Consider the following 18,102-nt stretch of genomic DNA (forward strand, 5'->3'; position numbering starts at 1 on the left):
GTTGTTCCATCTATAGGGTTGCAGACCCCTTTAGCACTTTGGGTTCTTTCTCTAGCTCCTTGATTGGGGACCCTGTGTTCCATCCAATAGCTGACTGTGAGCATCCACTTCTGTATTTGCCAGGCACTGGCATAGCCTCACAAGAGACAGCACTATCAGGGTCATGTCAACAAAATCTTTCTGGCATAGGCAATAGAGTCTGCGTTTGGTGGCTGATTATGGCATGGATCCCTAGGTGGGGCAGTCTCTGAAGAAACAAGCTGGAGTAGCCATTCTAATATAGAGAAGAAGGATTTCTAAATGCAAATTTCTCTCTCCCTCCCCCAACTTCCTTCCATCTTCCCATCTCTCTCCTTTATCTTTCATTCTTTTTTCTTTCAGGCAGAGTCTATCTATGTAGCCCAAGTTGGCCTGAAACTCAACCATCTTCTAGCTTAGTCTCCCAAGTGCTGGAACTACAGACTCACATCTAACTTAAAATGTTCCAAAATACATATCCAAAAACTGTAAAAAAAAAAAAAAAATCCACCATTTTCCCTCCATCATCTGAGATACATCCCCAACTGGCAAATGCCTTTGGTATTAAGGACTATTGGGAGTAACCTATGTGTGCTTTTAAAAATCAGGTCTTGCCAGATAGCCAGCCTGGCCTTGAATTCCAGATCCTCCTGCCCCAGACTCCAAAATGTTGTAATTATAAGAGTTTGCCAACATAACTGGATAAATCTCTTTTCTGTGTGCGTACCCAATTCAAGTTTAAAATACTGATTAGCATAGATAACTTTTGTTGACTGTTTGATCAGTGATGGTGTATAATTGGCTCAAGAGTGTGTATATATATATATTTACATATATTCACATATATTCAAATGTTTTTTCTTTTCTTTTTGTTCTTTTTTCTTTTTTCTTTTTTTCTTTTTTCTTTTTTCTTTTCTTTCTTTCTTTCTTTTTTTTTTTTTTTTTTTTTTTTTTTTTTTTTTTTGAGACAGGGTTTCTCTGTGTAGCCCTGGCTGTCCTGGAACTCACTCTGTAGACCAGGNTTTTTTGAGACAGGGTTTCTCTGTGTAGCCCTGGCTGTCCTGGAACTCACTCTGTAGACCAGGCTGGCCACAAACTCAGAAATTCACCTGCCTCTGCCTCCCAAGTGCTGGGATTAAAGGCGTGCACCTCCATGCCTGGCTTATTCAAATTGTTTTAATGATTTTATTTATAAGGCAATTATGAAGAAAGCATCTTCAAGATGCGTTTTCACTAAACCTATTTCCTTTGGTGATGATGTGGGTGAGATTTAACTTTTCCTGGAAAGGCATTTCACGGAGTAGCATACACACATCAACCTCATTTTATCTGGAAGGCCATAGTTTAAGTACTATCTAAACATCTCTGTGAAGCATATAGTCTTCATTTTTCTCTCCAATTTGTGTGTAAATCCACTCTGGTGACCTAATATAATGGTCAATGCCTCACCCTTCATAGGACATGTGAAACAGGACAACCAGTTACTATTTGTGATAGTGTGAGAGAATCCACCAATGAGAACAACAAACATGAAGAACCAGAACCTAATTCCTGCAGATGAGTGATATTAATAAGTTAATTTAACATAGGAGCTCCATATCGTTTTCTCCAGGAGTAAAATTTGCATGCTAATTTACTTACTAAAGGAATCCAGAACAGTGGGCTGCAGAAGTGATATCTAGGCGACCTGGCTGGTTTATGATACATACTAACAAAAGTAATTAAGCTAGTTACATTCTTGAACTGAATCTAACTTACAACCATGTTATGTTTCATTGTTCTTGATTTTCTACCTAATTTATTTATAATAACTTCTCCTATGTGAATAAAAAATTTGGGACTGAATCTAGCTTAAATTTTAGTTGCTAAAAGCTACTCCTTTAAAAAGCTTCTCTCCAGAGTGTTCTTAATTTTATTGATGGCTGAAGTCTGATGAAATGTGTTTCCTTTGGTCCTAGGTGGGGCTGTGAACAATGGGTATGGAAATGGCCAAGGTTCAATTATAATTATGTCAGTTTCTGAAATAGAATAAATAATAACTGCATGATTCAGTGACTATAATGAAAAATGGAAACAGAGTCTCTTGTCTAGAAATATAACAAAAATTACTATTTCTATTTGCTGTTTCAAAAACCACTAAAAAGTTTACATAGATAAATCAGTTCATAGAATAAACTACATCAAGAAACCAAAACTGAAATGGATTCTGTTTTATTTTCAGTCTGTATATACCATTGCTTCAAAACCATGGCAGACTTGATAATATCCCATACCAACTAGTATGTGCCCAATGGTGTGGTCTAAATGTTTGGAATCCATTTATAATACCAGTAGAACTTTTTCTAAATAGAAATATTCAGATGTGCTGATGAATGTTTGTATGCCGTGAAAAGGGAGCCTGAACAGGAAGATCATGATTTTGAGGCAAGCCAGGGTTACATGGCAGAAATCTGCCCCCCCCTCTCTCTCTCTCTCTCTCTCTCTCTCTATATATATATATATATATATATATATATATATATATATATATATATATATATATATCAACATGCACCCTGTCAAACAATCTTTATTTGCAGTCTCACACATGGTACTTAATAATCTTTTGGTGTGGAAAAGTCTGATTCAGCCCAGAGTGGCAGAGAGAGAGAGAGAGAGACAGAGACAGAGACAGAGACAGAGACAGAGACAGACAGAGAGTGACAGAGACAGAGAGAGAGAGACAGACAGAGAGAGATACAGAGACACAGAGACACAGAGAGAGAGACAGTGATAGAGAGGAAGAGACACAGAGACGACAGAGAGAGAAAGAGATAAACAAAGACAGAGACACAGGAGACACACACAAAGACACATATAGAGAGACAAAGACATAGTGTGGGGGTTGGGTGTGTCTTAGATGGGCATGGTCCTTCTAAACATTAGCCATCACCTAGGTGATTTTCTTAGCTCTCTGAATAAACTATATAAACTACCACCATGGTCTTGATTTTGCTTGAGTTGTCCAGCTCTACCACAGATCTGCCTTTGGTCAATTCCATTTGCTTCCAGAATGTGTTTTATTTATTATAGGTCCTTGAATCTCACTGTACCCAAGTAATTTAAAACAGCACATTATTAGCACACTGAAAATCTATGGGCCCTTTATCTGGGAGAAAGTACGGGGTTCATGAATCCATTCTTTAGTAAAAAAATATTATTAATTTCAAAAATAATTAAATTAAAAAAGAATTGTGTACACAGCAATTTTGAAAATCCCAGCGAAGGACAGCTCGTCTACTTAAAGGTTTCCTGAGTTTATGGTTAACAAGTTGTTTGGATCAGCAAGAAACCAAAGCAGCTTCTCTTTTGCATGGCAAAAATGTATGCTGTAAATATTGATGTCATGAAAATGAGAGTGTTTCCAGGAAAAGGAGTCCCAAGTTGTGAACTCTGGGAAAAGTCACAGGAGTGACCTGAGGAAGGCTCTTGGAAAAAGGGTGAGCCTAATGGAGTTCCACTAAGGACTCAAGCATGTGTGGTCAGATGCCTACCCAAGAAACAAATATGGTGAGGCACATCCGACTGCTTTCTGTGGAACTGGCTTCACTATAGTGGGCTCACTGAATCTGGATGCCATGCCATGTTTGGGCTTCATGTTTTTCTTTAGCTTAGCTTTTTCCTGAAGTTCTAAGAGGGTTTCATAATAATTATAGTCCATCAAGTTAAGAATCTTCTAATGTTATCTTTCTCTTTGCAACTAAGACAATTGGAGATGAATGCTATTTTTTCATTTAAAATTAATAGCTTGCAGGATAAAATCAGCACTCAGCAAGTCTTTCAAACTATATCCAGTGTGCAAGTACTTCTGCTTCCAAACCATTGTTTTGCCTTCTCTGGTAATAACCAGACAGACAGTGCACCAGAGAGAATGGTCTCCTTTTGAATCTCCTGTAGTACATAGGATAATGACTGCCTGGGGACAGATTCCTTTTAGCCTCCCTGTGATGAATGGCCATGTCTATTAAATGCCTTGGAGTCTACACATTTTGAAGTCCAAGTTCTCATCACTTTTCACATCCCTTCACTGTTTCTAGAATATTCCAGAAAATCCCACCTCTAGGAATTTTTTCCCTTGCTGTTTGTGTGGGAAACCCTTCCTACCTATGGCTATGGCCATATTTTACTGTTATTTCTCAGGCAGACCTTTCTCATTTTAAAATAACATCTTTCCCAATATGTCTTCTCTGTCTTTCTTTATAAATTCATCAGCAGAATTCATTTTATAGATCAGTTTTAGATTCAAAGTAAATTTGGACAGAACTCACAGAGGTCTGTGTTGCCCTCCCCCAGATAGTTTTCTCGACCATCATTCTTCTATCATAGAAGAACATTTATTAAACAGTAAACCAATATACAGAAATAATTATCCAAGTGCCTCGTTTACCTGGATCTCACTCCTGCTGCTTTTTGAGATTTAGCAAATATGCAAAGATTGTATCTCAGAATGGTTATGTTGACTGATAAATCCTCTGAGCCCTATTCATTCAGCCCTCCCTCCTAGGATCTTGGGCAAGCACTGAAGTTTTTCCATTTTCCCAAATAGCAATGGGAATATATAACACATATCTTTTCCAGAATTTTCCAGAGAGACGGATTCACTTCCTCCCTTCCTCCCTCTCCTACTCTCTCCTTCTCTCCCTCTTTCTCTCCTTCCTCCTCCTCTTCTTTCTTTCTTTCTCCTCTTCCTCCTTAGTAATTAGTAATAGGCACTCAGAGTTTACCCATATTTTTTTTATGACAGCTCGCATCTTCTAATGATGAATAACACATTATTCTCTAGATTTACCATAGTTTATTTATTCACTTCTCTTCATTCTTTTCAGCTTTTTTTTCTCCATAGAACTCAATACCATCTGACATACTCTTCATTTGACTTATTGATTTGGGCTATAATTCCCACCTCCCAACTCTAACTTAAATTTCAAGGTAGTGCAGCATTCAGTCAATGCACAGTGGACAAAATAAGGATGTTCAACAAAAAGAAATAGTAAAAGCATTTTCTAGGATGTACAGAAAGTACTCAAAATTTTCCATTTGCATGCCGCACCATGATAATAAAAATACCTCCAGTGTTGTAAGTGTGAGAGAGAAATAACCTATTGATGATCCATCTAAGATGATTGGATCTGATCATAAAATACAGTAAGGATACTTCAGATACTTGCTTTGTACAAAAACATGTAATCTGTGAGAGCAGAGGTCTACCTGCCTTATTCACCTTATACAGTGCTGTGAGTGCCTGAGAATTATGCCTTCCACAGGAAATTCTCCAGCAGAATTTGTTAAATGGACGATCAGTAAATCTCAACTTAAAAGATTTTTCTCTTCTCTTCCTCCTCCTCTTCCTAGTACCTCTCTTCCTCCTCCTCCTCCTCCTCCTTCTTTGGACCTTCCTTCCCTTGCTATACACTCTCTGTCCTATATACTCTACTGTAGACTTGAACTCACAGTGCCCCATTTTAGTCTCAGAAAGGCTTGTTACAGATATGAACTCACTACCACACTTGGCTCACATTTTCTTAATGCTTTGCCAAACTATCTCTCAAGTGCCTTGATAAACAAAGGGTGTGCATAATCATTTAGTTTGGATAAAATTACTTCCAGACAACCACAATTTAGTAGGGGAGTTTAGTTCAAGCTCAACTATAATTCACGGCCAGGATTGGAAATAATTTAATTTTTCATGTTCTTTAGGAATTTTACTGATAGGTTGGCTAAAGCAATATAGGAAGGAAAAAATTCATAGATGTGTAAAACATTTTATAATTGTATCACATAAAGGGAGAACCTCTGGGCACAAAGTGAAATGGATGAGCAAGCCCTTCACATGCTGCTGTGTTTGACAAATGGCCATTTCTTGAATATCAGAGCAAAGCCAAACAAAAATTGTCCTCTTTTTAGAAGTGGCAGATGTGGAAACTCTCAGCAAGACATAAAATAAGATGACAGAATTCTTTATTACATGCATCCTCTTGTCCTGAACCAAAAGTTAAAACAAGAGAGCCTCTATCTTGTTCAGGAAGTACAAAAGGATGTGGTCGATGAAGGAAATATATAACATCTTTTATGGATGGACATAACATGCAGCAAGGGAGGAAGTTCTTATAAACTTACCCATCATTGTTAACATCTGATACCACAACAGTATATCCAAAATAAGATGCCATCTGCAATACAATAATAGATTTTGTGTTCAGGAAGCCAAGTTTATAGTCACCTCTTACTTATTCATGAGAAATGACTCTCACTGTGGCACAATTTTGCATTTGAATTCATAGACCCCAGACCTTGTTCCAAGTGGTCAAGTCATTTAGTTTAACCTCTGACCTAATGAATAATTCCCTCCTTAATAATCCTGACATCTGCTGGTACATCCTCTGGATACATTAGGTCCATTCAATTGGTGGACAAAACCTTTAGGAGGCTCTTTTCTACTTGTAGTCTTTCTATGACATCTAGTGCTTTAACATACTTAGTTCAGACATTTTGAACTCCATAGAATCATCTCAGATTCACCACATGTGCAGGACTTCCAGGACATTTTCAGATGCTGCACTGTTGAACTCTGAGATCCCAGATAGCATCCTCCCAGAACAGATGCTACTCATAAGCACAGTGACAGAAAAGTAAAGTAGCAATTACACTATCTAGTTTGGTTTCTATGTTAGCAAATCACAATAGGACTTTAATTTTAGGGAAATTCACAACTCATCAAATTACAATGAGATCATATTTAATAAGAATTCCAAGTCCTTTCAGTGAGTGTAAATACTATACAATCATCTCCCACAGTCTCCCCTCAGAGTTGTTTTAAAATAGTTTTATAATTTGTTTCAGTTTGGGTCATCTTTTCACCTTACCAATGTTGTTCTTTGTGTTTGTGTGTGTGTGTGTGTGTGTGTGTGTGTGTGTGTGTGTGTCTCATGTTCACAGGTGTGTACAGGTGTACATATGTATACAAGTGTGTGAGGCCACAGATCAGCATCTTCCTCAGGTTTTCCTTACTAGGAATTTTTGAGACAGACACTCTTACTGATTCTGGAGTTTACTAATCTGGATATATTCCGATGTATTTCTTTGCAACATTCTCTTTTCTCTGGCTCCCAAGCACTGGAGTTACAGACATTTGCCATTGTGCCTATGCTTCTGCCAATGGGGACTGTTCAAGTTTGCATCACAAGCACCTTTCCAAAGGCTCTAGCCCCTCCTCTGTTTCCTTAGTCTGTAATCTGATACTTTAGCTGACTGAATCTCCAATCATCCACTAATTCAATCAAAATACAGCCCACTAGAAACCATGTTCCTTGGAAGGCAGACTTTAGTCTTTCCTGTAGTGACACTTTTGGAATTTTGTTTTCTCTAGAAAACAGATATATTTTAAGAATGTGCTTTCATTTTAACCCCAGGTGTTAGGATATGGAACGACTTCACAGCAACTGACTATGATTTGCCTTGTGCTATAGCAGAGGCATGGCTTTGCCAGCTGCAGATAGATGCTGCATTTGTGATGTTTGGAATTCTCGAACTTTTCAGAGGTATATACATGCTAGAGCCCCGTAGGCGGGTTGAGTGGTTGTTGGTTATTTAGGGCAGTTTATTAGTAGTTACGATCAAAGAATAAGAAGAAAGAAATTAGATCCAGATTCTCTCTTCTTTCTCACCTATCTAGTGATAGGGGGTGATATGGGGGTATAAAGGGTGGGAAAAGGAAGAACCCACAAAGTAGCTAAGAGAAGCTATTCCTTCCTGCAATTCCTGAGACAGGGTAGACTCCATTGTGATACAAAATCCCTCCAGAAGAGCTATTCAAACTTTACCAACTATCTACCTTCACTATCACCCAGCCTCATTTATCCCTGCCACTCAACAAAGTACCAGGAGAGGGATGAAATTCCTTGGTGAAAATTGCACAGCAATGGGTACCTAGGCACAAACTCAAATTTTTGCACAAAATATGAAAGGCTCTTTCTGTTCATTCAAAACCCTTGCTAACTGATTCTCTGGACATTGTTTTCCTGGAGGGCAGGGTTACCTTCAGTGCTTGAAATAGAAGGTGAAAAATTTCACCAGGTCACAATACCATAGTGAGAAACTATCAAAACAAATAAGGGCTAGTGGTTAACTCAGGGTAGAGCACATAGCTAATGTGTGCAAGGGCCCGTATTTCATCCTCACCACCACAAATGGGAAGCAAGGAGCTTAATGCAGATTGCTAGGGTCAGCTTCATGGTTTGCATTCAATTTTTCACGAGTGTGGCAAATAGAAAACCCTTAAAACCAGATAGTTCTAGACTAGCACTCACCAAAGGTGCCACACAGTTACTCTCAATTCAGACTTATTTCTTGCTTGCTTATAGCCGTGGCAGCCCTCAGGAGCCTCCGATTTGTCTGGCTAGTTTCTGTGTGGAAGCCTGCATATACTCTGCCATGGGCTTTGTGTTTAGGTGCTTCTGCTGGGAGTCTGTCAGCCTTTGACTTCCTCCATCATATGATATAATTCTGTTTTATTTTGTTCAAATCATTGATCACCATCTGAAGTAAAATCAACTGTGCCATTCTACTTCTTCCATACACAGCAGCTTGAGGTCTGAGATTGATTAGGTACACCATTGTTCACTACTTCCTGAACAAATGAATGAATACCTGATATAAACATTGGATGCTTTGTATTTAAATATCTGGCCCTTAGGCTGGGTATAATGGTGCAAATCTGCAATCTCAGTACTGGGGAGGGTGAGGCAGGAAGACTACCATGAGTTCAAGGCCAACCCGGGCTACACAGTGAGTTCGAGGAGAGTTTAACTGAGACTCTGTGTCAAGACAACAACAATCCAAAAGTCTTTACCTGCTCACCAGTAAAATTCTGAATGAAGGTCATGTCTGTGGAGTTAATGATGGAGACCTGAAATTGCAGAAGTGAGACAGTATATCATTCAACAGAATCAGAAAATGTTAAATGATGGCAATTTAAATCATTTTAAATTCTTATGAAGTATAACAGCCCCCAAGCATGGTCTTAGCAAAAGGCAACTGAACTTTTTAAGCAAAGAGCATGCTGATGACCCTAGAAAGGGAGATAATTAAATGCAAAGATATGGATGGCAGTTGGCATGTTAGTCAGTTATTTTGTCTGATCATGATTTTTTTTTTCATAAACACATTTGTGTGCTTATACTATTAGGAGGATGATAAATGGCTTGTTAGAAAATAAACTTTTTAATTCCTATCCACATAGAAAAAAATGTCTGCTTTAATTCTTGTTAGCCAAATACAAATTGTATTTTATTATAATTATAGATTAATTTAATTTAGATAATTAATTAAATTAATATAGATTAATTTAATATAGATAATTAATTTAATTATAGATTGTATTTTATTTTAATTTACTTTCTCAGTCAGAGACTCACACACCTTGAGCTGACCTGGAACTTCGTGTGGAGCCTGGGTTAACTTTATACTCCGAATCCCTCTGAACTTATCAGCTTCTTGAGCGGTAGGAGAGAATCCACATCATGCACATGGTAAATACTTGTGTGGCAACATGGAAGTACTCATGTGGGTGCAGTTGAACAAGTGTCCATGTTCATGCGGAAGCCAGAGGTCAACATCAAGTGTCATTCCTCTGGAATCCTCTCCCTACTTCTTTAAGTCAGGGTCTCTCTTTGGCTGGAGGCTTGACAGTTGAGCTAAGCAGGCTAGGCATCAAGTTCCAGGGGTCAGCCTGTCTCTCCCTCCTGACTTTTTCCATGCAAAGTCTGAGAATCAAATATATGTTCTTGTGTTTGCACAGAAAGCTCTCAACTGACTGAGCTCTCTCCCTCACTCTGTAAGCCCTTTTATGCCATCTCTTTGTGAGTGTCTTTTTTCTAACTTCGAATTGACCAGTTATGATAGGATTAAATGTTATCCACCTAAAACCTGACATTTTGGAATGACAACTTGTTTTTAAGCACCTTTGTAGAAAAATGAGTTAGGGACCTGGAGATAAGCTCATCTTTTAGGTATCCTCTAAATCCAGTAGCATATGCCTTTGTGAAGGAAAAAATATACATATAGAGGAATTTTGTGTACAGACTTTGCATATTTTGGTTTCACAGGGACCCCCAGAAACCATGCCGTCAACGTGCTTGCATTTGTTCCCCTCTGGGTTGAGTAGGAAAACAGCCCAGTACTGTAGCAGGAAATATTTAGTAAAGGACATTTAATATGGTCTAAAGTCACATGGGGGAAAACACTTCAGTACACCTACAATATGTCTGGAATATATCTTGATACTCACATATCCAAAGTTCTGTGCTCCTCTTGGAATCCCAGCAACCAATTCTAGAGATAAGAAGATAATTTAGAGGGAAAATACATATACATATACATATACATATTCATCATATGCATACACATACGCATACACATATACATATATGTATACATATACATCATATACATCATATACATATGTATATACATATGCATATACATATATATATATGGGTGTGTATGTGTGTGTGTGTGTGTGTGTGTGTGTGTGTGTGTGTGGTGTGTATTCATGTGCTTGGGTACACACAGATGCAGGTATCAAAAAGAGCAGAACCTTGGATGTTTTTTCCACAGGAGACATCCATCTTGGGTTTTTGAGACTAGGATTTAGTGCTTATAAAATTACCTCAGCTCTCCTGGCTGGCCAGTGAGCCACAAAGATCTGCCTGCTTCTGCCTTCTCACACCTAGCTTTACAAGCACAAGCCACCATGGTGTCTATTTCAGATGAGTTCTTAGGATAAAACTCAGGTCCTTATGTTTCTATGAGTTGTACATTAACTACAGAGCCATTTCTTCAGCTTCCTGTATATTTAAAGCTATTTAGCAGCCAAGTGCTAAGGATGATGGTGCCTTGTAAATGGTGATGCAGAGGGTAAAGATGGCACCTTGTAAATGGTGATGCGGAGTGTTAAAAGCTCGAAATCAGGGTTTGCAGTTTCATTATGCCTGATGCTTCTTTACAGATGATAGCAAACAAGCAAGCAAAAGTCACACTTTGAGCTGTTGCAATGCACATACTGCCCTTCAGAACATCCTCCTGTCTTTGCAGGTGTGCATGTGATTTAAAGTTAAACCTTTCCCTGAAGTTTTGCTAACATCTGCTCTGGGGACATCTTTTGTACCGCCACAAAGGTACTCCTTGGAGCTTCAGTTACCATGAGGGCCATCTGTGGACCAATCAGCACAGGCCAAAGATTCCATATTAAGAATCCACATCAAGAAGTGTTCATAAAATTATTTTTCTTCTCATTCTTTTTTGTCATGTTATTATTTATTTGTGTGTGTGTGTGTGTGTGTGTGTGTGTGTGTGTGTGTGTGTGTGTAGCAGGTTTCTGTGTGCCCATGAGTATGTTTGTGGAGGCCAAAGATTTGATACAGTCTTTTATTGTTTTCCACTTTAGTTTTTGGAGACAGGTCTCTTACTGAAATTAGAGCTTACTGTTCAACTTAGACTTTAGAGGTTACTGAAACTCAAGGAGTCCTACCTTGCCCGTAGGTCCTTGCTGCTGCACCAAGCTTTTTACATAGGTGCCGAGGACCAGAACTTAGGTCTTTACTCTTTGTAGAAGTCTTTTGCTCATTGAATCATCTCTATAGGCCCTCAAATTCTCTTTTATTCAGCTCCCCAACTTGTCCCATTGATAATGAGCATGGATGACCATAGATTCTTAATGGTCTAAGGAACTGTTTGAGATGCCTTTGACTGTGCCTTTATTTTATAAATCCTCAACTCATACAAAGTCTGAATGCATTTTCTAGATATTACTGAAATATAGTGAAAATTACTAATGTCCCTGCATGCAGTCATGCTACCCGTGGCAGTAATGAACTAAACCTCTGAGCTGTAAGCCAGCCTCAGTTAAATATTTTCTTTTTTAAGAGTTGCTGTGATCATGGTATCTCTTCACAGCAATAAAATCCCAAGTAAGACAGCAGGTGCTCTGTGTTCGTCATACCCAAAATAGTGAATCTCTGAGATTAAGGAGAATTTGTTTACTTCTGCATTCACAGAATTTAACAGATCCTGGCACATAGTAGGTACACATAAAAGTCTGTAACAAATGAATAGGTGGCAAAGACCTTAGAAGAGCTGGAAAATGAGATGGCATAGGAATTTATAGAAGTGTGATGCTTAGTAAGGAGTTGAGGACATGCCATTTGACAACTAGCCTAAAAAGTTAAGTATGGTGGGAAGACAGGCACAGGGCCAGAGGTTTGGAAACAGGATAAACAATGAAGGCTGTCTATGAGAAGAGGGAGTCGTTTGTCCTGTTATTTGGGATTGGGCTTGTCTAATGGAGAAAGGGGAACAGTGTTGACATGTTAGGGTGACATCAGGTGGAGGAGGGCACCTGTGATATTCACTGCTATAAATTAGAGTGGAAAAATCTGGATTTTTTTTCACTCTGACATATTATTATGCAAGTGTGACCTATTAAGTCATTTAATCATCTGTATAGTTTTCATTTATAATCCTGGAAACTTTCCTCATTTTTAATTTCTTAATTTGATTTTATGGGGATAGGAATAGATTCTTTTTGTTAGTTTGTTTTTTGTGGGGTTTTCTTTTTTGAGGTAGGGTTTTTTCTGTGTAGCCCTGGCTATCAAGGAACTCACTCTGGAGACCAGGCTGTGAAACTGATTGCAGTGAGATTCTTTGAAATAAAATACTGTGTCAATGTGTATATTATTTTCCACAAAAATTATCCCATAGATATATACATTTCATCTACATAAATCTTTGTGTAGCAAAAATCAATCATATTTACAATGACTTATGTGTCATTTAGCATTCCCCAAGGTTTTAAAATAGCTTAAGTTTAATGATATCTCTGACCTTGCTGAGAGTCACCAGTGAATTCTCCAGCAGCAACTGAATATCCTATATTAAAGAGGAAAAAAGAATGAATTACATTTGATAAGAAATGAATTGTCTCTTGAGAAACTAAAGTGCTGTCGTGATCCTGTGTTGTTCAGAGGTTTTAAAAGTTAAAGGTTCTCTGAAAGGAAAATAATCACTCCGATATAGACACTTTCAGACAAATTCCTGCCTCTAAAGAAGATCTGCCACACAGACCTTCCCTAGATCTAGATCAGCCTTCAGAGCACGAGTTCATGGCCCCGTAGGTGCATGTGGCAGCTGATTCTTTTTAAAAGCGGCAAATTCATCACCACCAAGCATAATTTCTATAAGACAGCCTTTGTAATCATGGTTTGTTATAGATCATCATGATGACCTAGTCTCTTTTTAATGTTGCATAAAATTTTTATTGTTTATTTTTCACTAGATAGTTTCTTTATTTACAATTCAAATGCTATCCCCTTTCCTAGTTTCTTCTCCGAAATCCCCTATCCCCTCCCCTTCCCCCTGCTCTCCAACCCACCCACTCCCAATTACTGGCCCTGGCCTTCCCCTATACTGGGGCATAGAATCTTCACAAGACCAAGGGCCTCTCCTCCCACTGATGGCCTATTATGTCATCCTCTGCTACATCTGCAGCTAGAGACATGAGTCCCACTATGTGTTTTCTTTGATTGGTGGTTTAGTCCCAGGGAGCTCTGGGGGTATTGATTAGTCCATATTGTTCCTCTTATAGGACTGCAGACCCCTTCAGCTCCTTTTGGGTACTTTCTCTAACTCCTTCACTGGGGACACTGTGCTCTGACCAATGGATGACTGTGGACATCCACTTCTGTATTTGTTAGGCACTGACAGAGCCTCACAGGAGACAGCTCTATCAGGTTCCTGTCAGCAAAATATTGTTGGCATCTGCTATAGTGTCTGGGTTTGGTGGTTGTTTATGGGATGCATAACCAGATGGGACAGACTCTGGATGGTCCTTCTTCATCTGAACTTTGTCTCTGTAACTCCTTCTATGGGTATTTTGTTCCCCCTTCTAAGAAAGATTGAAGTATCCACACTTTGATTTTCCTTCTTCTTGAGTTTCATGTGTTTTGCAAACTGTATCTTGGATATTCTGAGTTTCTGGGCCAATATCCACTTACCAGTGAGTGCATATCATGTGTGTTTTTTTGTGATTGGGTTACCTCACTCAGGATGATGCCCTCCAGATCCATCCATTTGCCTAAGAATTTCATAAATTGATTGTTTTTAATAGCTGAGTAGTACTCCATTGTGTAAATGTATCACATTTTCTGTATCCATTCCTCTGTTGAGGGATATCTGGGTCCTCTCCAGCTTCTGGCTATTATAAATAAGGCTGCTATGAACATAGTGGAGCATGGGTCCATATTATCACTTGGAGCACCTTCTGGGTATATGCCCAGGAGAGGTACTGCTGGATCCTCCAGTAGTGCTATGTCCAATTATCTGAGGAACTGCCAGACTGATTTCCAGAGTGGTTGTACCACCTTGCAATCCCACCACCAATGGAGGAGTGTTCCTCTTTCACCACATCCTTACCAGCATCTGCTGTCACCTGAATTTTTGATCTTAGTCATTCTGGCTGGTGTGAGGTAGAATCTCAGGGTTGTTTTGATTTGCATTTACCTGATGATTAAGGATGTTGAACATTTTTTCAGATGCTTCTCAGCCATTCGGTATTCCTCAGTTGAGAATATTTGTTTAGTTCTGTACCCCATTTTTTAATGGGGTTATTTGATTTTCTGGAGTCCAGCTTCTTGAATTCTTTGTATATATTGGATATTAGTCCCCTATCTGATTTAGGTTTGGGAAAGATCCTTTCCCAATCTGGTGGTGGCCTTTTTGTCTTATTGACAGTGTCTTTTGTCTTACAGGAGCTTTGCAATTTTATGAGGTCCCATTTGTTGATTGTTGATCTTACAGCACAAGCCATTGCTGTTCTGTTCAGGAATTTTTCCCCTGTGACCATATCTTCAATGCTCTTCCCCATTTTCTCCTCTATAAATTTCTGTACTTATGTAGAGTCCCTTGATCCACTTAGACTTGAGCTTTGTACAAGGAGATAAGAATGGATCAATTTGTGTTCTTCTACATGCTAACCTCCAGTTAAGCCAGCACCATATGTTGAAAATTCTGTCTTTTTTCCCACTGGATGGTTTTAGCTCCTTTGTCAAAGATCAAGTGAACATAGGTGCGTGGGTTCATTTCTGGGTCTTCAAGTCTATTCCATTGATCTGCCTGTCTATAGCTGTACCAGTACCATGCAGTTTTTATCAAATTGCTCTGGAGTACAGCTGAGGTGAGAGGTGGTAATTCTACCACAAGTTCTTTTATTGTTGAGAATAGTTTTTGCTATCCTAGGTTTTTTTGTTATTCCAGATGAACTTGCAAATTGCTTTTTAACTCTGTGAAGAATTGAATTGGAATTTTGATGGGGATTGCATTGAATCTGTAGATTGCTTTCTGCAGGATAGACATTTTGATTATGTTAATCCTGCCAATCCATGAGCATGGGAGATCTTTCCATCTTCTGAGATGTTCTTCAATTTCTTTCTTCAGAGACTTGAAGTTCTTATCATATAGATCTTTCACTTCCTTAGTTAGAGTCACACCAAGGCATTTTATATTATTTGTGACTATTGTGAAGGGTGTTGTTTCCCTAATTTCTTTCTCAGCCTGTTTATCCTTTGTGTAGAGAAAGGTCACTGATTTGTTTGAGTTAATTTTATATCCAGCTACTGCACTGAAGCTGTTTATCAGGTTTAGGAGTTCTCTGGTAGAATTTTTGGGGTCACTTATATGTACTATCATATCATCTGCAAATAGTGATATTTTGACTTCTTCCTTTCCAATTTGCATCCCTTTGATCTCTTTTTGTTGTCTAATTGCTCCAGTCAAGACTTCAAGTACTATATTGAATAGGTAGGGAGAAAGTGAGCAGCCTTGTCTAGTCCCTCATTTTAGTGGGATTGCTTCAGGTTTCTCTCCATTTAGTTTGATGTTGGTTACTGGTTTGCTGTATATTGCTTTGATTATGTTTAGATATGGGCCTTGAATACCTGATCTTTCCAAGTCTTTCATCATGAATGGGTGTTGGACAAAATGACAAAATGTCAGATGCTTTCTCAGCATCTAATGAGATGATCATGTGGCTTTTGTCTTTGAGTTTGTTTATATCGTGGATTACGTTGATAAATTATATTACATTGATGGGATATATTGAGCGATCTCTGCATCCCTGGGATGGAGCCTACTTGATCATGATGGATGATGAATGATTTTGATGTGTTCTTAGATTCAGCTTTCGAGAATCTTATTGAGTATTTTTGCATCGATATTCATAAGGAAAATTGGTCTGAGGTTCTCTTTTTTTGTTGAGTTTTTGTGTGGCTTAGGAATCAGAGGAATTTTGGCTTCATAGAATCAACTTGGTAGAGTACCTTCTGTTTCTATTTTGTGGCATGATGAGCAACTCTTAATTCCTTTCTGGATAGTAGTCCATGGACATCATTGAACTCAAACACAAAGTTCCATCTATACTGACAAAACATAACCATAATTTAATTTTTCAATGCATAAAGCAATGAACATATCACTTAGACACCCAAATGTGGGTAACATTAATATTAAAATGACATTGTATGGTTTGGATATAATAAAATTTGAGAACAGTCCTCCTTATAGAATGATTCTTCTCTATTGTTGAAACCAGACAGGTCTGCTGTCATGTCGCCCCATAGCATGAGCAGCAGCCCTGCTGATATAAATGTCTTCTACCAGTGATGCAGTATAGGAGAATGACAGTAAGCCTATAAAATAGGAGCTAGAATCATGTTATGTTATCATAAATGTTGCATGATAAAGCAAGTTGTGCTGAGAAAGACAATGTAAGGGTCTACTCAAAATAAGAAGAAGGAAAGTTTCCAGAAGATGTCAGATAACACCAGATAAGTCAGTACAAAGAAAATCACATGTACATTTAATTTACTTGCCTTCTGAGAAACTGAATCTGAGCAATAGTTCTTACCAAGGTAGCTGTCATCATAGGAAGCTGGAGCCACATCTGTCTGCTTTTCTGCGGCCAGTTTTCGTAAAATATCCTTGAATGAGTAATTTGCAATGATGTCTGCTATACTGACAGTGATCACCTGACCTGCAATGGAACAAATTAATACATCAACTGAGTGGATGCAAGGGTCAGGTTCTTGCTCAGCAGCCCTGGAACCACACCACACACTCTTGAATACTATCAAGGACTTGGTCCATCCCTGCCCCCAAAACTGAGAGACAGAGGTTAGTTATAACTGTCTAGAAAATTCCTTTCTAGTGGAAGGCCAGAGATGAACCGCAATATTTATCCATTTTCCTGTACTTTTCATGTATATCCCCTCTCTGCCTTCAAGTAATAAAAATAGGAATAATAGCAATTACAAGTGAAATTTACATTTAAATTTGTAGTCTAAATTGGGGCTGGACTTCATTTCATAGACTGCCTACATAGCATGGCCAACTCGACTTGAAGCTGAGCAGGGAACGAGGAGATTCACGCCTCTAACTCCAGCATTTCAGAGATGGAGGCAGAAGGATTAGAAGTTCAAGATCATCCTGGGTTACACAGTAGGTTTGAGCTCAGGCAGGGCTACATGAGACCCTGTGTCCAAAACAAACAAACAAACAAACAAAAAGAACAACAACAAAACAAAACTATAATGTTCTAGTCAGAAGGAAATATAACATCAATCAGTAGTATATAAGTTTTTTCATGCTTAAAGAAGTTGCTGGTGTTCTCAAAGGTCACATAGTTTTGCTAGTGGCTATACATCCAAAATTTCCTTTCCATTCTAATAAGGGTTTTTTTTTTTTGCATATATGTTTGGAACTTGCTTACTTCACAGATTATAAAGTTCTCATCCCAGTTGAAGGAAAGATCTAATAAATCTTTGAGCCTTTTACATTTATTGAAAAGCTGTATAGAAAAACAATGAAATTATGATAGTAAGAGGCATCTATGTCCAATGAGATCTAAAATTTCACGGAGAGAGAGAAAGACAGACAGACAGACAGACAGACAGACAGACAGACAGACATAAACACACACAGAGAGGGGGAGGGGGAGGG

The 18,102-nt window shown here is 38.5% G+C and overlaps 1 protein-coding gene across 2 annotated transcripts in view; it reads right to left on the reverse strand.

Annotated features, from left to right (window-relative positions):
• Itga8 (integrin subunit alpha 8) overlaps nucleotides 1–18,102 on the reverse strand; it is a 182,371-nt gene that overhangs the window by 122,462 nt on the left and 41,807 nt on the right. For both annotated transcript variants that reach the window (XM_021192601.2, XM_029536874.1), the window contains exons 7-11: nucleotides 17,012–17,137; nucleotides 12,937–12,981; nucleotides 10,343–10,386; nucleotides 8,906–8,962; nucleotides 6,175–6,227 (exon numbers count right to left, since the gene is read on the reverse strand). In XM_021192601.2, the coding sequence (XP_021048260.1) occupies nucleotides 6,175–6,227; nucleotides 8,906–8,962; nucleotides 10,343–10,386; nucleotides 12,937–12,981; nucleotides 17,012–17,137 (325 nt within the window). The remainder of the gene's footprint in view (nucleotides 1–6,174; nucleotides 6,228–8,905; nucleotides 8,963–10,342; nucleotides 10,387–12,936; nucleotides 12,982–17,011; nucleotides 17,138–18,102) is intronic.

The sequence above is a fragment of the Mus pahari genome, chromosome 3 (assembly GCF_900095145.1).
Source record: "Mus pahari chromosome 3, PAHARI_EIJ_v1.1, whole genome shotgun sequence".
Taxonomy (NCBI): domain Eukaryota; kingdom Metazoa; phylum Chordata; class Mammalia; order Rodentia; family Muridae; genus Mus; species Mus pahari.